General features: G+C 33.0%; 1 protein-coding gene across 4 annotated transcripts; it reads left to right on the top strand.

Annotated features, from left to right (window-relative positions):
* Nucleotides 1-147: 147 nt before the first annotated feature.
* LOC140059586 (uncharacterized) lies at nucleotides 148-23,558 on the top strand. Of its 4 annotated transcripts, XM_072105546.1 has the most exons (59): nucleotides 148-409; nucleotides 830-944; nucleotides 1,041-1,214; nucleotides 1,451-1,557; nucleotides 1,713-1,850; nucleotides 2,033-2,178; nucleotides 2,390-2,420; nucleotides 2,590-2,662; nucleotides 4,365-4,431; nucleotides 4,535-4,818; nucleotides 4,937-5,002; nucleotides 5,279-5,312; nucleotides 5,464-5,550; nucleotides 5,639-5,751; nucleotides 6,489-6,555; nucleotides 6,656-6,672; nucleotides 7,210-7,246; nucleotides 7,560-7,717; nucleotides 7,834-9,470; nucleotides 9,723-9,822; nucleotides 9,958-10,132; nucleotides 10,275-10,401; nucleotides 10,549-10,629; nucleotides 10,812-10,910; nucleotides 10,999-11,083; nucleotides 11,324-11,437; nucleotides 11,722-11,751; nucleotides 11,877-11,903; nucleotides 12,630-12,725; nucleotides 12,890-12,994; nucleotides 13,089-13,223; nucleotides 13,558-13,637; nucleotides 13,759-13,843; nucleotides 13,964-14,020; nucleotides 14,125-14,244; nucleotides 14,381-14,427; nucleotides 14,630-14,729; nucleotides 14,875-14,922; nucleotides 16,410-16,535; nucleotides 16,740-16,802; nucleotides 17,136-17,201; nucleotides 17,460-17,597; nucleotides 17,762-17,881; nucleotides 19,067-19,138; nucleotides 19,263-19,361; nucleotides 19,453-19,503; nucleotides 19,608-19,681; nucleotides 19,777-19,846; nucleotides 19,948-20,046; nucleotides 20,169-20,250; nucleotides 20,337-20,365; nucleotides 20,499-20,558; nucleotides 20,641-20,709; nucleotides 20,836-20,982; nucleotides 21,436-21,519; nucleotides 21,604-21,698; nucleotides 21,803-21,914; nucleotides 22,022-22,067; nucleotides 22,159-23,558. In XM_072105546.1, the coding sequence occupies exons 1-59, from the start codon at nucleotides 201-203 to the stop codon at nucleotides 22,293-22,295; spliced, it is 7,110 nt and encodes a 2,369-aa protein (XP_071961647.1). In that variant the 5' UTR covers nucleotides 148-200; the 3' UTR covers nucleotides 22,296-23,558. The 4 variants fall into 4 exon arrangements, with proteins under 4 accessions (XP_071961647.1, XP_071961649.1, XP_071961648.1 ...); XM_072105548.1 differs by lacking the exon at nucleotides 11,722-11,751; XM_072105547.1 differs by lacking the exon at nucleotides 11,877-11,903.
* Nucleotides 23,559-23,561: the final 3 nt, after the last annotated feature.

The following is a 23,561-nucleotide window of genomic DNA, read 5'->3' as shown; positions in this document are numbered from 1 at the left end:
CTATAATTTTATTCTGATGTTTAACTTTTTTTAACATGCCGCCCTCTATAATTCATATTTTTATTTGCTGAGGAGAAAACAAAAAAGAAATCTTCAAACAAACTTATTAGAATTAAAAAACGGAAGCTCGTCGCAACCAGGGACGCTTTCAATGTTTAGAAAAAAGGTAGTATTTAAAAAATAGATTATAATGCTTTGATATGAAGAAAATATTTAAAACAAAAAGTTCTAAGAAGTCTGCAAGTACTGCTAGTCTCGATGCAGCAAATACTGCTGAAATCAATGGATATGAGTTGAAAGAAAAGGATTTGCCGAAGTTGCATAAGGCAGCCTGGCTCGGAGATGTTAACAAGGTGAAACAGCTGGCGAAGAAGGCAGCAGACTACAATCAATTAGACAAGGAAAATAGGTTCGTTCTTGTGTAAATTAATCCGTTAAATTACTATATAATGATCCATGTCAACATTGCTTACTTAGGGAATCCCCTTTTACAATACACCTTCTATCTATTTTCTTTGTTTAAGATAAGTTTGAACTTTTTAAAGATTTGCACGCCCATCTTTAAAAAAAAAAATGTCAACAGCACATTTTAAAAGAATAGCCTAGGCACTAGTAGGCCTAGCTAGTCCAGAAAAAGTACTAGCTTTATTCATAAAATCTAGCTGTATGGATAAACATACCAGCTTATTTACCGCTGAGGGTTGTCATTAAATTATTATGGAGATAAGTTTTTAAGAATTACATATTAATAACATTTTTTCAGAAGATAATAATTTGTTATATTTGTAATGTCTTACTGTCTGTTTTAATATTACTGTTTTTTTTACAGAACCCCTTTGCATCTAGCTTGCAGCCAAGGTCATAAAGATGTTGTTGAGTTTTTTATGTCAAATAAAGCCAAACTAAACTTATGTGATAATCATAACAGGTCACCGTTGATGAAGGTACAGTTCACCAAATTTCAATGATTTATAAAAATATAATAATTATAACTCTAGGCCTATATAAAACCTAACCATTTTCTTCTTTTTTTCCAATAGGCTGTTCAAGCTAACAGTGAAGAAGTCGTCGTTCTGTTATTAAAAAACAAAGCTGATCCTAATCTTGTTGATAAAGATAGTAATACCGCCCTCCATCTAACGAGCAAGGCAGGCTACATGGGCATCGCAGCTCTTTTACTGGATAGTGGAGCTCTAACGAATGCATCTAACAAAGTGAGAATCCATCGGGCTGGTCGATCCAGGAAGAGCGTGGCTCTTTGACAGCTAGAAATTATAAACTACTTGACAGACTATTAATATTACATGTTAACGTTAAAAATCCATTCCTGGGTTTTTTCTCCCCTGTCCATTTTCAATCCATCATATCTTGACATGATTGAACTGATTACAAGTGTATCATCATCTATACCATGAGTTTCTTCTGACTTTCTTCTACTTGATTTCTGTAGGATGGCAGTTCACCGCTTCATCTTGCAACAGAAGAAAAACATGACGATGTTGTGGAACTCCTGCTCAATCGAAACGCGGACGTGAATGCCGTAGACAACCAGAACAGGTAGTGTACTTTTACTTTATATGATACCAGGTGTTTATATACCAGGTGTTTATATACCAGGTGTTAATATACCAGGTGTACATATGTAAATTACAATGTCAGTATTTTGCATACTGTTTGTTACCTAATTAACATTTTTTTTCCATCTTTCATAGAACTGGTTTGATGTTCGCTTGTCTTACGGATCAGATTGGCATGGTCAAGCTATTCTTAGAACACAAGGCTAATACAGACATCAAAGACCACAAAGGCTGGACTGCTAATGACCATGCCATAATGGGTGGTTTTCATGGGTAAGACTAACCAAGAATGGATAAGGAATTGTAAATTGGAACAGAATTAGCAAGATGGTTGTTGTGGTGATGCAGTTGTTTGGCAGCTGGCATGGCAGTCTCCTGCCACATACACTTACCATTATTTTTCATTCATAGGAAAGGTTACTTTTATATGAACTCTTTCACTTATTTTTTGATAGTTGTTCTCATTTGATTGATGAGTACCATGCGTCAAACCGACCGCGATCACGTGGTACCAGTCGTCCCAGCACCGGCATGTTCAGCTCTTCTGTGGACTCTGACGGATTTGGCTACACATACGGTGAGCCTGCGATAGACTCAGCAGGTAAATTTAATTCACATGCATTTCATACACATCCTACACGCCTATTACAGGCTGGATAAACTATATCATGATTATCATATTGTCTCATTTGAGGCTTAGCAGTAGATTGGAATTTAGGATTGGAAGGCAAGCACACTTTCATGCAAGTTACACAGTTAGTGAGATTGTTTTAGAAAATAACTTTTTAATTAATATTTTCATTTGTTTCTAGATGACGAGGAGGATGAAATATCAGGAGATAAGTAAGTAATTTGTTACATGTTATTACGATATATTTTCATAAAAACTGATAAATTAATTTTCTCATAATTAAATACTTAAATTAATAGATTAACTTTTTTAACTGTCTCATAAAATAATTACTGTATTTTCAAAACTTGATATTTGAGCATCATTTTTTTTATTTTCTAGAATGTCTAATGGTGATGATTCTTGGGGCGCGTCTGCCTCAGAGACTGAGCATCTTCCTAAGCCAGTACTTAAGGTAAACAAACAAGAGTGTGTAAGACAAATTTATAGCCAATCACCCGCTGTTATAACTTACTCCCACAATGCATTGCAAATATTAATATTTTTGTTCATTCATACATTGTGTTTTGTCATTCATTACATTTATTATGTTCAAGTAAAATTATATCATTTTAGATATTATATATCGGTATATTTATTCAAAATTCACATACAAATTACATACATGGCAGCACATGGCTGAATTGCATATGTATTACATATATAAAAACGAATAAATTAGACTGCAGTTACCTCAAATAATACAAGCCAAAAAAATAACAAAGTTACAGTTTGTTCAAAAGTTCAACCATAAAAGGGACAGGACTAGTTTGGAAACGTTTTGTTTTGTAACTATAGTTTTCCACTTTACGATTATGTCTAAGGGTCATGCAGGATCTATACTGAGGGGCAGGGAACCAGGTGGAGAATTGACCAGAGGCGTATGCTTTAGAGGCAAAAACCTTACAAGAGTGCCATCTTCTAGTGTGGAGTGGTTGAAGATTTAAAATGACAAGAGAATTTGAGTATGTTGTATACTCTTTGCCCAACACAATCTTGCAGACACGCTTCTGAATCTTTTCCACCTGATTCATCTGTCCCTGCGTAAGACCTGCATGCCACAAAGGGGCTGCATACTCATACTCATATACTGTATTTATTTCATTTATTTAATTCTTTATAACAATTATTTCAAATAAATAATTTATACCCCCCTTAACAGGAAATGGAAGATGCCAATCAAAATAACATAGAGGTTTGCTTGTATTCTGTTAGTGTAGTCATACAGTACTTTGCTTATTTTTCCTAGACACTAATTAGTATACAAATGTGCACTTTAAAAGTAATAATTAAAATAATTTAATGATCATAAAAATCCGTCAACTCCAGGACACCAAAGAATATGTCCTATATGACAATAACTGGGTGTAAAAAAGAAATATTTTGATGTAAAATCTTGTTCAGATGATAATGATATATATTTTCAAAATTATCTATTCTAATAATCACAATTATTATCAGTATGTTAATTATTTTGAACTTTATCACCATTCTTGCCTTTTGAATCACCTTCCCATCATCCCAAGATATCCCCTCCCAAATTGCATGCCAAAGCAATATCATTGTTGCATTTTATATCATTCTGTATTCAATCTTTCTTTGTTTCTTATTCATGTTTGCTTGCTATTTTATATTATCTGCTCCCCTCCTTCCCCAATGCTCCTCCTTCCCACATTGCTCTCCTCCTTCCCACATTGCTCTCCTCCTTCCCACAATGCTCTCCTCCTCCAATGCTCTCCTTCCCCAATACTCTCCTCCTTCTCACAATGCTCTCCTCCTTTCCACAATGCTCCCCTCCTTCCCACAATGTTCCCCTCCTTCCCACAATGTTCCCCTCCTTCCTACACTGCTTCCGTCAATGCTCCCCTCCTTCTCCCTAACACTCTTTGTAGTGTAAAGTCAATTTGTGATGTACTTAGATGATTGAGTAATGAATGTACTGTCAATGTTAATGTGTACTTTTTCTTTCCATTTATTACTTGAATGTAATTCAATGGTGTAACTGTTACTCTCTCCTTTAATTAAGCTTCTGTCTTGATATACATATCATAACATCAATGTAATTTAAAATCATCAGCATTAAATATCTCATATTACAGTATTATCATTATTTTCAGAAAAGTGCGATTCCAAAGCTAACAAAGTTTGTGCCTGATTCGGATACAGAATCTGTGAACAGTCTAGGTAAGATGGAAATAGAATCCGTGCTTAAACATGAGTCTGACAATATTTAACTTGTGCCAAGAATTTGTATACAATAATAATAATGTATTTATTTTGGTCTTAGGAGTTGGCGGTAAGATTGCTTCGCAGTCTCGCATCCCACGTGCTGTATCACGTGAGAGCAGCATCAGAAGTGTGACGTCTAATAAGAATGACAAACAAAGCTCTAAGATTCCTCGACGCGTGTCCACGAGTCCTGACAACGTCCCTAAATCCGGCAAAAAGTCGCAAAAGATCACTAAAGACTCCAAACAACATGTTCCTAAGTCAGGATTTGGGTACGGGCCTACGAGTGATCAGATCACACCCATGTCAACACCCAGGGGAAGTATGACATCATTGGGAGATGTAAGTACAACTGATAAGATTCTAAGAGTACAGTTCTTTAAGAATTTAATCTTTTAATCAAATGTAATAGTTTTAATTGTAAAAATATAAGCTTTGGTATTTAAAAATAATTTTTCAGAGTGAATGGGATGATGAGGATGTATTAGCTGCACTAGAGGGCATTCCGCCTCAAAAAGATATGAGGGTGAGTTTTATTCTATACTTGCATTACAAAGTTGATAGTTATTAATTATGTTGCTAGAGCTAGTTTGACAGAAAAGGTGTGCCCAAATATGGTAGTGATATGACACCATCATGTCCATATATTGGCACATCACATTTTTTTGTCACATAAAGTTTGATAGTGTAGACAGAGCTTTAGGATTACCATTTAAGACCAATGTGGACACAAATCTTTGCTAAGTCAGTTGTTAATGTATAATAGTATAACTAACATATTGTATTCATTTATATATTTCAGACACCAATTGCAGAAGAAGAAGAGGATGATTCTGGTAAATATATCATATAATAAACTATATACAAGTTTACCATACATATTAAGGCAATCTTTGGCAATGTGCCTAAAATTGAGAATGGTAATAAGTTAAATATCTTAGTAATGTCATTTAAAGAATTTACATATTTTGCTCATTCATTTTATAGTTACTCCAACATTTCCCTCCAAACGAACACCGCCCTCTAAGCAAAATGTAGGAAAACTAACGGACAGCGACAAAAAGATGAGAAAAGGTAAATTAAATTACATTTCATTTGTCTCTTAATTTTGTAAAACATATTTAATGTAATATAAAATAAATGATATTCTTTATATTTATAGATGTTTTGAATAAACTAGGTATGAGTGATGTAGATGATGACGAAGAATCTGATCATTTCAGTGAAACAGCGCCCTCAATCAAACCAAAAGGATCTACGAAAAAACAAAAACCTGTACGTTCTATTAATTTATATCTTTAAGTTAATCATTATTTTATGGTTCATTATGTAATTTACCTCCGCCATGGAGGTATATGTAATCGATCGCGTGTGTTTGTCTGTTTGTTTGTTTGTTTGTTAGCAGGATTACTCAAAAAGTAATTACAAGATCTTTACCAAAATGAATATACAGATAGATATGTGGTCAAGGACCATTCCATTAAATTTTGGGACCATGGTCCCAATTTTAGTATACTTTTCAGACCTGCTAGATAGGACAGAATTTTTTAAAAGCCGGCGAGCAGTCTTAAAGTATTAGGTATACTGAAATTGCATTTTCTCGAGAACTACTTGTCCAAAAAACTTCATTTTTGTACAAGAGGCAAGAGTTATAATTGGTGATTTGTAATTTTACAACATAATTGGATTTAATGTGCACCTTTTTTGATGCGAGTAGTTTAAAAAACCTATTTCTTTACAAATTCACTCGTTTGATTTTCGCGTTGCTGTTCTATTGTTAGTCAACTGAAGCTATTGTTAATTGAAAGGCTTGTTACATAACCATTACATCAAACTCGCATACACATGCTTGTAGTGAAATTAGCCGAAATCACAAACAGCATTAAGACACACACAAATATATATATTTTTTTCCGGAGAAATCTTATGTAGGAGAATTTTACAGTAGGCGGAGGTATGCACTCTCAGTGGCTTTCTAGTTTTCAAAGTAATGTTTTAATCATTTTTTATAGGAATCTGTTACCAAGGCAACCAATCATGCTACCCCTAGATCAGTAAAGGATGATATTTTTGATGATGGTAAGGAAAAAAAAACGACAAATCTAAACCAAATATTTCTTACATTTTTTACTTTTAAAACAATAAAGTACTACTGTTATTGTTCTTTGTCTTCTTTCAGATTGGGACTCGGCTGACGTAAGTAATGGTTATCATTATGATAGCAGCGTCTCTACTAGGTTGTAAAAAAGGGCTAAAGTAGTATGACATGTTTAATTGATTGTTAATAAGTATATAGTGTTTGATCCTTTTTGTTAAGATTGACTGTGTTCATGTGTGCATGTTCCGCACATTAACCTCATTGTATAAACGCACTATCAATGTGCGTGTTCCGCACATTAACCTCATTGTGTAAACGCAGTATCAGTGTGCAACAAATTTTACCGTAGGATATTGTTGTTAAATAAAGCGTATCAATACATTGTTACACAGTACATCCTTCTTGTATCCGCTGTGTAGTCAGCCATGCTTCTTACATTCCACTTGATTAAGCACGTTCCACTTGAGTGAACACATTCAATATCCTTCTTTTATGAATAATATATTATGATATAAAAATTCATCTTTTCGAAAAACAACTAAACATCAAAATGATCCTTAAATAACTTATGAATGTGAGCATAATATGACTTATGATTTGTTTGTTTGATAAATAATTTGTTTCTTACCTCCAAGGATGATATGCTGCCATCACATGCCTCTAACAACAAAGGTAAGTAGACATCATTATACAAAAGCGTTCATTGATTAGTTTATACTATATCGACCTATGCAAACATGGAGAAGAATACTAAAAGACGGCGAGTGCGAGCTCTTGGCGTATTTCATAAAATAAATGGTAAACTGAATCAAAATATTGGTAATTTAATCATGATTTATTTTAGTCTAAATCTACTGATTAGAAATTGTAATTGTAAGCTATAGTGATGTTTGTTGCTATGCTTTTGATATTTGAAATACATTTTGGTCTGTGGAATTATTAACAATCCAATAGACCCTTTGATGTTACTTTCTTTATCTTTTAGTTCGTGGTCCAACAATAATATCACCGAAAGACAATGTTGGAAAACAGCAAGGATCTGGTGATGGGAGGAACGGCAATGATGATGAAGAGGAAGATTGGGACTCTGAAGATCAAGAAGAAGAAGAAAGTGAATGGGAAATAGAAAAAAGAAGAAAAGACGTAAGTCTGCATTTCTTTGTGAGTATTTAAATATCAATGAAAAATATAAATGAAAAATAAAAAATTTGTTTTGTATCGTTTGATTTCTATACCTTAAGTTAATTTGTTAATTTTAGGCAAAGAAAAAGAAAGATGAAGATGATGAATTACTCCGACAAAATAAATGGGATCAAGATATGAGGGAACGAGAAGAAAGAATGAAGAGAGATGCAGATGAAGAAATGCAAAGAGAACGCGATGAACAAGAACGACAAAGAAAAGAAGATGAACTTTTAAGAAAGAAAGAAGAGAGAAAAGCTAAACAGAAACAACAAGATGAGGAAAAGAAGAGATTAGAACAACAAAGAGTTGAAGTTGAATTAAAGAAGGAAAGACAAAGAATGGATGAGGAGAAACAAATGAAGGAAGAAAGGAGGCAGCAAGAAGAAAGGGAAGAGTATGAAAAACAACAAGAAATTATCAAAAGAGATCGAGAAAGAGTTTTGCAAGAGGAAGAAAATGCTAAACAACGTATTCATGAATTGGAGATAGCTGCAGAAAATAAAAGGAAAGAAGAATTAGAGAAGCAAAAACAACTAGATAAAGCTGCAAAAGAGAAGCGGAAAGAAGAAGAAAAAAGACTTCTTGAAATTAAATCGGAGTTTGAGAAACAACAGATTGAAGAACAAAAGAAATTAGAGAAAATGAAGAAAAAAGAACAAGAAAAATTAGAAGCTATGAAAAATGCAGAAGAAGAGAAAAGAATTCAGGAAGAAAAGAAATTAGAAGAACTAAAAAAGAAACTAGAACATGACCATCAATTAAAGGAAAAAGAGAGAAAAGATGAACTTAAGCAACTGGAAATCGAGAGAAAGAAGTTAGAAGAAGACAGAAAACGACAAGAGATGGAATGGAAGAAACAGGAAGATGAAAGAAAAGCACTAGCTAAGAAAATGGAGGAGGAAGCAAATGAGAAAGAACATCAAAGAAGAACTGAAGAAGAAAGGAAGTTGAAGGCTGAAAAGAAACGACAAGAAGAGCAGCAACAACTATTGGAAAGTGAAAAGAAAAAGCTTGAAAATGAAAAAGAGGAAATTAAGAGAAACAAAGAGGAAGAAACTAGAGCTTTAAGAGTTGAATTCGAACGTGAGAAAAGAAAACTTGAAGAAGAGAAGTTGGCAATGGAGAGAGAACTTCAGAAGGAAAAAGAAACGTTCATGAACGAAGTGACATCCGGTAAAATGACTGAAGATAAATTTATGGAAGAAGAAAAGCAAAAATTTGAAGAAGAAAGAAAGAAACTGGAGGAGCAGCGAAGAGAAATGGAAAGAAAACAAATTGAGAACATGAAAAAGGAAGAAGCGTTACGAAAAGAAGCTGATGATCTTCAAAAGAAGGAAGAAGAAAGAATTAAAGCAGAGAAAAAGAAGTTAGAGGAAGAGAGAAGGCAAATCGAGAAAGAAAAATTGGAATTGGAAAACCTGAAAATAGCTGGAGAAGGTGATGCCAGGTCCAGCGAACGGAATTTAATCCGCTATCAGCGAAGTTTGGAAGAACAACTAGCGTACGAAGATGACGGAAATGCGGTGAACCGTGCAATGAATGTATCAAACAATAGGCCTACACGGCAGCCAGGTGCCGTGGAAGAAAACAAAGATTTCGATGAAATGCTAGGACAACTTGAAGATGAAGCGGAGATGATGTTAAGAAATCAAACTCACTCTTCTACCTCTCCTGATCAAAGACAAGGCATCAAACATTCAACTGTTAACAGGTATGCATGATTATTAAAGTACTTCCTCTTTCCATTTTTCCTGCTACATTCTGTATTCTACATTAATTTGATATAAATAAGTGCGACTTCCCTAATTGTCCTGAATTCTATAGATGTTGTTATTCATGATATATTCAATTAAGTATCCTCTTCTGTTATCTATAGATCATAGGATAAAACTTATTCCAAATAATGCAGAAAGTCATGTTATCATTTATATGTTTGTCATCATTTTTCAATAATTTTTGTTAGTCCTGGAAATCTTGAAGGTGCCGCAATTCCCTACAAGCCTGAGAATTCAACATATAGCATGGATCCATACAGCTCCATGATAATCCACCCCACAGTAGTGGTAAGTGTATGCTTACATTCAGATGTATGATCATAAAAAAGTCAAAATCATAATGGAACATTTGTTAGATGTTAGGTCCTGACAAAGAATTAAATTATCTTATTGGACACTTCAATGTTAACTTTTCTTTTCCAGGGGAATTCCTTTGTTCCAGCTTGGAAAGCAGTTCTTGATGATAATGATGGTCTTTCGTTTACGTCAAGCGAGGGTGGCGACAGTTTGGATGACGCTACTGAGTTTCGTCCATCATACTTGCAACCAAGCCCGCACCTACAGTTAAATACCAGCGGAAATGCTGACACTGGACATGGTAAGCAAAACATAATTGCTGAATTTTAATTTCTAAAAACATTCAAAATGTGTGGAATTGTTCACTTTTTCCTGTTTTTCATCCTTTTATATTTACAACTCTCTTATAAAAATATTCTTTTTTGCGAATCTCTATTTTTTAGACGGTGCTTTCCGAATGCATGTAGCTCTTCGGGAAAATAAACGAATGGCAGAACAGGAAAGATCGGCAAGAGTGAATGCTGAAAACAGGTGTAAAGCATTGCAAGCGGAAAACAAAGAGTTACACAGGTTTGAAACTTTCTATATAAATTAAAAATGTTTACTGTACCATTAAGATTATATTAACTTTGTGCAGTGTTACACTAGATTAAGTATCAAATGTATATGGAACGTTATTTGTCGTTAACTTTTGCATTTGTTTTTTGTTTTTTTCAGGCAAAAATCTGAGGTGATGAAATCTAAGAATGACTTGGAGCAAGAGTTTGTGGAGCTTGAGTCTAAGATACGAGACCTTGAGTAAGTCACCTTAATACTGATTATGATTTAGTGTTTTGAGTTTAATTGTTTAGTAATCAATGGTTAAAAACAACATTGAAAATGGTGATTGCAGAAAAAGAACAGGCCTTGATACCCAGAAAAGGTAAACACTTTAAAAATGATATTCTTATTTGTTTCTTTAATAACTTGTTTCCCTTCAGGTTTCATCTTGGTCTTGAGGTAGAAAAACGGAACAACTCACAAATTATTTTAGAGAAAACGAGAGAGCAATTGGCACGTAAAGAAGAACTGTATAGTCTGTGAGTATTTAGTTGGTCAGATCATCGTTTAAGTTTTGCAATATTTTAAACATTAAAAAAATTATACATTGAGTTTTGTTATTTATAGTGAGATTGATGCACGACAGAAAACAGAATTGAATTCACGTAACGCTATGCTGGAACTAAGAACAGTACAGAATAACCTTAAGCAGGTAAGCATTTACTCAGGGTGGTGTCAGGTACCAGTAATGCTGTACCCCACTTCACCGTGCTACTTCAAAATTCTGGATTTGTCACTAAAAATTGTTGAAAGTTGTTCTATCTTTAGATGTTGTTAGTGAATCTTCTTTCTTCATTCTAAGAAGCTCCATTGAAAATACTCTTCTTTTTAATTCACCATTTTGTAAATATTCAGGTAATATATTGTTACGAAATATTTCTGTTTTTGATAGTTGGAAGAGGAATGTGAGGAGTTACGAAAGCAGCTTGTTCAAGAACGTAATACTCGGGTCCGTCATGAGGAATTTAGCGAAGGCATTGTAAAGAAACATGAATTCCTTCAAGAGGTTGGTACCTTAAATAGTACAGGTTTAATCGATCATATCAGACATTTCTATGATTACACTGGATTCCCTTTGAAACATTGTCACATGTGACATCATATCATTATCACATATGTATATGAATTTGAAAAGTATAAAATAATGCAATCCCTATGCCATTCATTTTCAACTTATATTTCTTTCATGTGACATAACTTACTAATTCATTCCTCTTCATCATTTTCTGTTTCATCACATCTCTCTCGTTTTGTTTCAATGCGTTAATTTTTATCGATCTTTTTGCTTAGCTTAAAGAAGTTGATGAGGATGATGAAAAGGTAGATCATCATGTTTGATGTGCATTTATTAATGAGATTTGATTATCTTAAGTAACTGTGCTTAAGTGATTTTCTTCTTCTGTATTCTTTATTTCATGTCTTAATTTATTGTGCTTGTACTTTAGGAAGTAAACAAGACAATCTTAGAGAAGGTAAAGTTTGTGAATAGACAGACTTTTACTAATAACTTAACTATTAGAAGAAACTTTTGGCTTAGTACTTGGCACAATTAAGCTATTTGTTTTGTTTGCCAAACTTATTAAATTAAAACTCTTAGTACAAACTAACAATAAAATGTAGTATTAGGTAAATGCTGCTAATAGCAACATAAATTTATCTTGTGGATGTCTTATTTTATCAATACTATATTACTTTATTAATATTATATAGTTATTTTATATTAATAATTTAATATTTTCTTCAGTATGTTTAAATATTGCATTAATTTAACTACACACTGTTTTTGTAATTTATTATACTACACTTTGATATTTATATTTAATGTGTTGCTTTCAAACTAGTAGCTACACTTCAGCCACATCCAATATTTTAATAATTTATTGATGTGTTTTGTTTCATTTAATATAATTTTCTTATTGCCTTTTAATATAATAAACAATATATAGTTTGAAGGTTTGCATGGCAAAATCAAATGTTGATATAAAGTTTTCAGTACACGACGTAATGAAACGTTGAGAAACTCAACAGTTCTTTTAAGAAATATAAATATGTTGTGTACCGAAAACTTTATACCAAAATCAATATACATTTTGTATAACTAGTTCTATCGTTTTATTAATCTTTATCTAAACATATTTTCATATTTCGATCTCAATATAATCAATTTTGATATTGAATATGAAATATTTCTTTTCCAGGCTGAAATAATAAACCGACTTGAACTTGCAGATGAGAATAGAAAAACAGCGATATCAACAAACGATAAACTCAAAGATCAACTCTACATGCTCAAGGTGGCTGTCGAAGCTTTATTTAGACTATTATAAAAAATATTCTCTAAACAAACATTAGCACTGCAGGCAGTTCATGTCTCGTTGTTATCATATCTTTCTAACTTTATGTTAAATAAAACTTGTGGAGAATGTTATTCAAATGATTTTGTTATCATTTTTTAAAGGTCGAATATGAACGACAGAAACTGAAGTTCAAGGACAGTCACGGCTTGCTTGCATCGGAGAACGAAGAACTCTCTCACAAAATAGATCAACTTAAAAATGACATTGTAAGTATTAACTTAAAAATTAAAATGACTATTGATTGTATTGCTGATAATGATATAGTTCATGTCTAACTTATCGTCTTCTTTTTTGTCGTAGCATGTGAATGAAGAAGCATTAGCTCACGCTACTTTCACGTTCAACACGCAATTAGCAGCTGTGAAAACCGAAAACGCAAGGCTGCATTCTGAAATAGAAAGGGACCAAAGTGAGAAAGAGAAACTCCTGTCAGAGGTTTGTTTATATACACACTTTTGTGTTTAATTGTACATTATATACAGGGCTACGCATCTTTTGAGCCTTAAGCCTAGTTCCCACTGTAGACAAAATGCAAGCGTGTTGCCAATTTCCAATAATCCGAAGCTTGTGATTGGTGAACTCGCTTACCTTGCGTTTATGTCCTTGCGTTGCGTTCTAGTGGGAGCCATAGCTTTACAGTTACTCTATGCATACTCTTGTATTTCTGAAAGCAAAGTTTCATATGCAATAATTTGTTGTCATTTCTTAATTTTTTGCTGCCTATAAACTCAATCTGTTTGTTCTTATTATGTTTAACATTTTGTTTAAGCTACACTCAATCAACAACCGACTTGACACCACATTACAAGAACTTGAGAAATCTCAACAAGCACGCAGTGAACTTGAAAGGTAACATGTTGATGTATTAGAATACTGCAAATTTGATGCAATAACGCAACGTAAGATAAATTGGATGATACTATTTAGTTATTATCTAGTTGTCATGACAGCGTTTTGTTTTTAATTTAAGGGCTTTACATCGAGAGCGAGATGAGACGCGGCAAATACGACTGAGAACCGATCAGGATATAATAGCAAGTAAAGACGCCACACAGGTATGTGTCACGTTGTTCATTTACTCACAAATAAAAGTGTTTGTCTCGTAAAGAAGTGTTCTTATAATGTTTATGCAATGCTTTTTACTTCATTTATGTGTTGATTAATTGTTGATTTAGGCAAACGCTGTACGACTTGGCTCGGCTGAAACGAGAGTGATCAGTCTGGAAAATGAGGTAACTGATAACATGATGATATAAATACAGATAATTTTGCCAAACAAGAGTTCCCAAAAGCTGGAAAACAATCACAAATAATTTTCAAACCTTTTCTGTTTCAGATTCATGTGACGCAGTCATCATTGATGGAACGCAACAATCAGTTGATGACGTTGCAACGGGAACTTGACCAACGAACAAACAAAGTACATATGCAGGAATCTGTACTACAACGAGAAAAGGTCAACATCATTTTTATTGTTCTTTTGATCAGTCACAAAATCAGCACTGTGGTCATGTTACAAAACAATATAGATTATCTAATAAAACTCCTAGAAAGTAGTAACATAATGTTTTTAATCCATCTCATTTTTGTAGGAAGAAAATGTTCGCCTGGCTGCCAGATTGGAAACAACAAAAGAGAGGTAAAAACCCATTGAAGATCTCATTATTTCAAATCAAAATAAGAAAACAATATTCACATTTTAAATATTTATTTTAAATTTATGTTTTACAATTGAAATATTAAAGTAAAACATAATATACAGATTGAAGATGAGGGAAAAAATTAAATTACATTCAAGATAGAAAAAAAAAATATCCACTGACTCTTTTCTTGTTTTGTAGACTTACTGATGCACAGAATGAAATTCAAGGACTTAAGAAATCTTTGGAAACATCGCAGAGTGAGAAGCAAGTCACAGACAGAGAAGCTTTTGATGTCACGGTAAGAATAACTGCTTATTTGTCATTTATTTTATCTCCCTAAATAATCAAGATTTGATGTAAGGATGAGATTGATTAATATCCTCTCAAAAGCATAGCTAAGAAATTCTTTGAAATATAAGTATTTTTGTTGTAACAATTTTCAGGATAAACTAAATGTGACCCTTAATACATTACGTGCTGACAAGGAAAGGGTAGGTTGACAAACTGTAATCATACATACTCAACATTTTCTAACATTTAATAAACTAACATTTATTCATATCATGGTTTGTTTGTTAAATTAATTGTAGTCTTAACACTAGATTAACAATGATCCAACTTTTAGGTAGGTAGTGACAATGGTTTCAGAATAAAAATTCCATATATACAACAAACAATAAAAAATTACACTCAAAAAGGATTTTCTTCCATTTAGTGAAGGGATTTGAGGATTGTAACAAATAGTTTGCCGTACACCTAACCAGATCATTTCACTATTCCAAAACTCTTATTCTAAAACCATAGATGCCGCACTTGCGGACATTCTCGTAAAAAGAGGGAATTATCCTCGTGGCAAACATGTTACTTGCACTTCATTTCATTTTTTTCATTTCATTTCATTTATTTCAATATCATCATCGCAGCCTTAGCTGAATTACAAAGATATTTACATTCATATGATGATATGTATCTTTTATATAATAACATTACTGAAATGTTTTTGTGTTTATAACAGATTGTTTTTATTATCATGTTTTTACTGCTTTCTATAGATTTACTTCCTCTTTTTTACTTATTAGGGAATATTTTATATATTATTTTTAAAAATATTCCTTGTTTCATTATCATTAACATAGTATCTATTTACTAACCTTATTACTAACACAGTGTGATTCATATTTAACTAGAGGATACTCCGAGAGTACAAACCTCCGCCTACTGTAAAATGGTTATGTATCCAGCCTCTCACAGTTGAGATCGCTGGTTCAAGTCCCACTGAGGTTTTTTTTTTTTTTTTATTTCTTTTTTTTAAACTTTTTGTGGACCTTGATCTTTGACCCTGACCCTTCAAAATTTAACCACAATTATATGATGTGTCATTGATCATTGTGGCTAAGTTTGGTGAGAATCGGATAAAAACTGTGGTCTCTAGGCAGTAAAATAGTTTTTTGTTAGTTGTGACCTTGACCTATGACCTTTCCCCATCAAATTCGAACTCGTTCGAGCTTTTGGGGCATAGATCATTGTTGCCAAATTTGGTGAGAATCAGATAAAAACTGTGGCCTCCAGGCTGTTCACAGACACACACACACACAAACACACAAACATACAAACATACAAACATACAGGGGTGAAAATATAACCTCCTTGGCGGAGGTAATTATTAATGTTATAAGTAAAAGTTTGGAATATGAAGACTGAAGAAAACCACTGTTTATAATTTTAAAAAGCTCTGTTTCCGAACGAGTTTTTGTCATTAATCAATGAACCCACGGCTGTCAGCAGCGCATTACCTTCCCAGATCAGCACACCGGTAGACAATATCCTACTCTTTTTTACTTGTCTACCAAGGTCTTCAATTGTATGTACACAAGACAGAATTACGTCCAATTCCATAATAAATACATATACTAACAGATGTTAGTTTTTGTCTCCTATTTTATTGGAAATCACTATTATTGTTGTTGCATCCATATAGGCCCAAGTATTGCTAGAAGAAAAGAATGAAAATTTGTCGGCAACTATTTCTCAGTTGAGGAATGAAATACAACAGAGAGACCAAACCGGTAGTTTGAAAGACCAGGATGTTAAAACTCTTCAAAAGGTACGCTGATCTAAAATGTTTAATTTAGAATTTGATAATAACACCTTCTTCTGGAATAGATAGGTGTCATTGATTTTCTGTTGACATTAGTAATACACTTGTGTTTTACTTTTAAAAGTGTACCATCAACTTGTTCCTTTAATCGTTTGTTTTCTTTTAATAAATCCTTGATTACATCATTAACTCTAATCTTTTGTTATTCAGAATTTGATGGATACAACAAGCAAGCTGTCTGTTGCAGAGGCACATCTCCAGCATGCAGCTAATGTAAGTAACAAACAAATGTGTGTTTGGTGAATTACTAGACTTACCAGACAGGAAGAAAGGGTTATAATCTGAGACTGTGAAGTTACCTACTTAGCTTACGTAGACTTACGCCTGTCAAACCTCAATAGAGCAAACTTATTCCAGTGTCTTCTGTTTCTAGACAAGTCAAGTCTTGAAAGACAAGTCTTGTAATATGTATCCCAGTTGTGTCCAATCTTCTTCCCATGTCAGACACCAATGCCTTCCCTGGTTTCTCTTCCCCAGTAGTTTCTTTAATAATAGTTAGCTTAGAATGTTTGGATGTTAATAACATGATACGTTTTGTTTTTTCAGACCCATGAAGCGTTCTTAAGAGAAAAGAATCTGATTATAAAACAACATGAGCAAATGGAAGAAAAAGTATGAACATGCCTATATGTTATCTATTAAGGGGACACCTTTATGGCTCAACATAGGGTCCCTATAATAAAGACATTGTGTTAAACTTACCTTGTACCTTCCACATTAAAGTGTCCTCTCAAAAAGGGCTTCTTTCGAATAAGTGTGTCTTAAAATAAAAACTTTATTTCACACTATTTCATACAATAATCTCATGATGCTATGCTCATATACTATCCTCCTTCTTTTAATAGTTAATGTTATTTTCTGTGTTTGTAGTTGGTTTTATCTGGACATAATCAAGATAATTTAATTGGAAAGATTCACCGATTGGAAGAGAAGCTAGGCCAAGCAGAGACTGCTAAAATTGAAGCAAAGGAGCAGCTATCTACTGCCAAAGATGCCGTCCAACGAAAGGTAGGTGATGACGTGTAAGGCTAGAGCTAATCAGTTGAAAAACATTTTAATTATATGCATAGATATATAATATTGCTTATAGTCGAACAGTTTAAAATTTGAGACAGTTTTGCATTAAATCATAAGCTTTTTTTCTAAATATCTAATTGATTTGTTCTGTATAGATTGAGATGGATGATCATTTAAGAGAAGTTGAAACAAAGAACGCCAAACTAGAAGTGATGCTAAAACAAGAAAGTGCTCGCTGTGAGACTCTAGAAAAGAACCTACAAGAAGCACATAAGGTAAAAAATAATACTAACTTGTTATTGGTGGTTGAGCTGATGTGTGAACTGGGCACATGTACACACATCCTCATTCATTCTCTACGCTAGCTTGATGTTTCAATACAGGTGTTTCCTAAATACAGTTGTCCTATCAATACAGGTGTCCTATCAATACAGGTGTCCTCTCAATACAGTTGTCCTCTCAATACAGGTGTCGCCTAAATACATGTGTCGCCTAAATACATGTTTCCTCTATCAATACAGGTGTCCTCTATCAATACAGGTGTCCTATCAATACAATTGTCCTATCAATAGAGTTGTCCTCTCAATACAGGTGTCCTCTCAATACAGGTGGTGTTGCCTAAATACATGTGTCCTCATTACAGGTGTCCTATCAATACAGGTGTCCTCTCAATACAGGTGTCCTCTCAATACAGGTGTCCTCTCAATACAGGTGTCCTCTCAATACAGGTGTCCTCTCAATACAGGTGTCCTCTCATTACAGGTGTCCTCTCATTACAGGTGTCCTCTCAATACAGGTGTCCTCTCAATACAGGTGTCGCCTATCAATACAGGTGTCGCCTATCAATACAGGTGTCGCCTATCAATACAGGTGTCGCCTATCAATACAGGTGTCGCCTATCAATACAGGTGTCGCCTATCAATACAGGTGTCGCCTATCAATACAGGTGTCGCCTATCAATACAGGTGTCGCCTATCAATACAGGTGTCGCCTATCAATACAGGTGTCCTCTATCAATACAGGTGTCCTATCAATACAGTTGTCCTCTCAATACAGGTGTTGCCTAAATACATGTGTCCTCTCATTACAGGTGTCCTCTCAATACAGGTGTCCTCTCAATACAGGTGTCCTCTCAATACAGGTGTCCTCTCAATACAGGTGTCCTCTCAATACAGGTGTCCTCTCAATACAGGTGTCCTCTCAATACAGGTTTCCTCTCAATACAGGTTTCCTCTCAATACAGGTGTCGCCTAAATAAATGTGTCCTCTATCAATACAGGTGTCCTATCAATACAGGTGTCCTCTCAATACAGGTGTCCTCTCAATACAGGTGTCCTCTCAATACAGGTGTCCTCTCAATACAGGTGTCCTCTCAATACAGGTGTCCTCTCAATACAGGTGTCCCCTAAATACAGGTGTTGCCTAAATACTGACTAAGTAATGATTGCTTTTATTCTCAGATGCGTGAAGGAATGGAAGCAATCGTGAACAACTTGAATTCTACAAACATTCACATGGAAGGAAGGCTTAGTGTGAGTCTACACCGTTTTTTTTTTACCAATTTGCATCTATTTTATCATTTATTTTTTGTTTTTCTGCAACAAATTTCTGCCTTCATCTATAAAAGGAGAAATTCATTTTTTCTTTGGAATTTAGGATGAAACTGCTGCAAGAAGTTTGTTTGCAAAAGAAGCTGAAGAACACAAAGACTTATGGGAAACAGAGGTCAAATCAAGGTCAAGGCTTGGTGTAAAAGTAAGTTACCATGGAAAATGGTAATAAGGATTGCACAGCTCATATATTTGATAATTGAGTAATATTTATTATTTTTGTTTTCAACAAATAGATGGCTCAGTTGGAAAGGTCAAGGGCTGGAGTGATGGGACAAGTTGAAGATGTAAGAATCAAATATTTAAATTTTTATATTTTTATATTAAGTATTATTAATATAAGAATTAAGAATATGTGTCAGTCATACTCAATAATTGATTTACATTTTAGGAAAAAAGAAAAACAAGAAAAATGGCCGAGCTGAAGCGATCTGTAGAATCTAAACTTGAGAATGAAATTCAAAGGTATGAATTATTTATCGTAATTTGTTGTATATATGTTCTTCATTAACTTCTGAGTACAGTATAGTTTTGATACATATATTTTTTGTTTTATACAGAAATCGTCAAAAAGATGAAGAATTAAACACTTACAAAATGAAACTAAAATTGGCCAAGAAAAAATTAAAGGTTAGTAATTAAGTTTTCAATTTCATAATTTGTATTAGTAATAGATTAGTGATTATTTGATAAAAATTGACTTTTGAATGTATATGTTGTAAACTTTGCAGGATCTAGAGATGCCTGAAATGCGTATCAACAGTTTGAAGTCTGACTTTGAACGAGAAAGAATAAACATGGACGCAACCGTATCAGCATTGCGACGACAGGTAAGTGCTATTATTTGACCTCTGACTTTTTTGTGGCCATACTTTGTCTTTCTCTTATTGGTTTTATATAGATGCATGGAGAAACATTGACAGGCAAACGTTTGATAAATGTTCTATTTCAGCTTGAAGACGTTAATCAACAATTGGAACAAGAAAACAAACTGAGGTCAGAGATTGAAATGATAAACAGGCAATTACAAAGAGGTAACGATTAAATGCAAAAAGTTGAAGCGAAGTTTAAATCAATTAATGCTATTTGCAAAGTTTAAATTATTTTGTGTGTTTTTCAGATGCATCGTCCGTGAAGATAATAGGAAAGGTGTGTATTCTGATTTTTTTTTATGATGATCAATTTTCAAGTTAATACACAATATTTTGAGAAGTTAAGCACAAATTAAAATGATGTTTGTTATCTAATTTGTTTTCAACGGAATTTTAAAAATTTATTTTAGGGAAAAGAAAAATTAGAAAAGTCAAAGCGGAAACTGGAGGATGAACTAAAGGTTTTAAAGGTAACTTACAATATTTTGATTGGATTAGATTTCTCGGCTGCTTCTGTTTACATTTATTAAAGTTGGTTGTTTGTTTTTTTAGGGTGCACTTAATCAAGATTTTATCGAAAAAGGTGAATTGGAAAGATACAAGCAGGAATTGGATGCAAAGGTTAGTGAAATATGTTAATTAAATCATTATCATTTTCTTTGTGATTGTTATTTATCTCATTTATAATTAGTACCATCATTATCAAGTATATTTATTTAAAATCCTCTTCGTATGTAATCTTTTTAGGCCCGTATTGAGATAAACGAGAAGCTGGATCAGGTAAACGCGTACTTGGAAGAGCAGTCACAAGCACGTGAAAAACTAGAACAACTAAGAAACTCAAATGAAGAAGATATGAAGAAAGAACTGGAGAATGCTATTACAAGTCAAAAGGTAACAGAGACTTAAGATCAGTCTACACTATCAAACTAGTTTGACAAAAAAGTGTGATGTGTCCAAATCTGGTAGTGATATGCCTAAATATGGTAGTTATTTATTTATTCAACCATATTTCAAGAGGGTGACCCAGCCAGCAGGAGCTGATTTTGAGGGGCCCTCAACAATACGACATAAACACCTTACAAGTAAAAAATATATTACAATAGTTAAAATTCAATAAAGAATAAATATAAAAATGTCAATGATGATGTGATATGACATCATCATGTCTATGTATGGTGCACATCACATTTTTTTGCCATATGAAATTTGATAGTGTAGACAGACGTTTAGATAATGACCATAAAGAATAATAAGAAAGAGTTTTGGGTAGATGTAATTGTCGTCTATGTAGTAACTTGTGAGGTAGGAATTTTGTTTTGATTTTTGTTTGTGTTTTTATTTCAGGCTGATATAGTAAAATTAAGAACATCTTATCATGATGTTATGGCACAGAAAGACACACTACAAACTGAAGCTGCAAGATTCAAGGTAAAATAATATTTTCTCTGCAATATTTGTTCATGTTGGCCTAAAAAACAATTGTTTAAAAAAACAAAAATAATCTATTTTCAGGAGTTGTATGAACGTGAATTAAAATCAAAAGAGAAAGTGACAATGGATCTTGAAAATACCAGAGATAGGTTATCAAACTATGAAAGCAAACTTAAGTAAGTGCTTATGATGAAGAGCTAAGTAATCTATTGATTCAACCCAAAATTAAGTTATATGGCATAAGCATCTTGACTGAAACCGTTTAATGTTTTCATTTCAGCTTTGAACGACAGCGCAACCAACATTTAAAAGAGGCTAGCGTATCGCCTACTTCACCAATTCTCAAACGCAGAACAAGAAATGATACAGAAATTGATTCCATTACCGAAAAAGTACACAATATTTGTTGTTGATTTCACTATTATTTTTTCAATTTTAAAGTTTATTTTAAATATTGTTAGTCTGTTTTTATCTGATAATTTTGATTTAATAATTACAGGTGTGGAGTGAATTGGATAAAAGCATATCAAGGCACTTAAGATCGGGTAAGATCTTCTAACAAAACAAAAAAAAATACAAATATTTATTAATCTTGCACAAGTTTCGCAGTTAAATGTTTTTATTTTGTTTCCTCAGCTTCCATGGAGGTTGGTCCAAATGTAGGTGACATACGTGATAATCTAGCCAATGGTTTTGATCGTTCAAGACTTTCCACTTCGCATCAACAAAACAATCACTATATGGACACGCTTCGACGTAACTACTTTGTGTGAATATTTCTTTTTGGTCAATACTGTGCAATAGTATGATGATATGGTACTTGACTGGAACCAGGCTCGAACCAAGGCCATTGGATGGACAGGCAAACCAATAAACCACTTTTACAACATGTTACTTGTATTTTACTTAATTATTTCTTAAATAACCATTAATGTAGTTTGATTTGTGAATGCGGTGTATGTTTAGAAATTATATAATATTGTAAATATAAAGTTGTACAAATAACTATAATTTTAGTAGAAATCTCTATATAAGATAGTAACTTTGCTTGATTTAACTACCTTGAGTGTAAACATATTTATTCTAATTTAATTATAAATAGTTTCATAATATCTAACTTTTGTGGAGTGTTTTTATTTTTAACTAAAAAAGTTTGAAATGTATTTTACAATATAAATTCCAGTAGTGTTGTGTGTTATAATATTGTGTATATGTAATCGTATCCCACAATTCATTGCAAGCATAACAGTAATCGTTCTCATCGTCGTGTAGCAATCGATAAACATTGTCGGCAAATTGTACTAATTGCAACATTATTCAGCTTTCCGTTAAATATTTTGCAATTTTTGTTGCAAAGTACATCTTTGGTGCTAAACAAACAAATGCAGGGTTTGGATGCAAATGAACTATTAGTTTCTAATGCTTTTGTTTATTAATTTTCAAACATAATAATTTATCTTACAAGGTCTAATAATGCTAGTACATTTTATGTGCAATCATTACAAGTTCCGTCCATTTATAAAATAATTTTATAATTTGTTATTTTTTGTTTTATAACAAAATGAGTTTTTAAAACATTTTTAGAATATTACAATGTAAAGATAAAATGAAACTTACATTTTTGCTAATCAATGATTGGACTTTTTTAGCCTTTTCTTTTGAATTTGCGCATTTGACGTTGAAGTTATCCGACGGGGAACAATGAGTTTCATAAAATATTAATGTAACATTGTACACCTATATTAATGCAAATTATTAATTCGTATGCAAAGTGCATGTTATTGCGCACATTAATTACAAAATTAATCAATTTTCTTGCATATTCATATTGCTCTATGCATATTCATATTGTTTTAATGCATATTCATATTGTCTATGCATATTAATGAGTTATTTTATACAGTTGATTCAGTTTGTATACATGTATTAATTTTGTAAACTTGTTTATTTTTTTGCAGTATATTTATGTTTTGAAAGCATACCATACCATTGTTGATTTAATACAGTATATAAACCTTGTTATTAAAAGCCTTGATTAA

The sequence above is a fragment of the Antedon mediterranea genome, chromosome 9, assembly GCF_964355755.1.
Source record: "Antedon mediterranea chromosome 9, ecAntMedi1.1, whole genome shotgun sequence".
Lineage (NCBI taxonomy): Eukaryota > Metazoa > Echinodermata > Crinoidea > Comatulida > Antedonidae > Antedon > Antedon mediterranea.
This window is presented reverse-complemented; position numbering and strand designations above follow the sequence as displayed.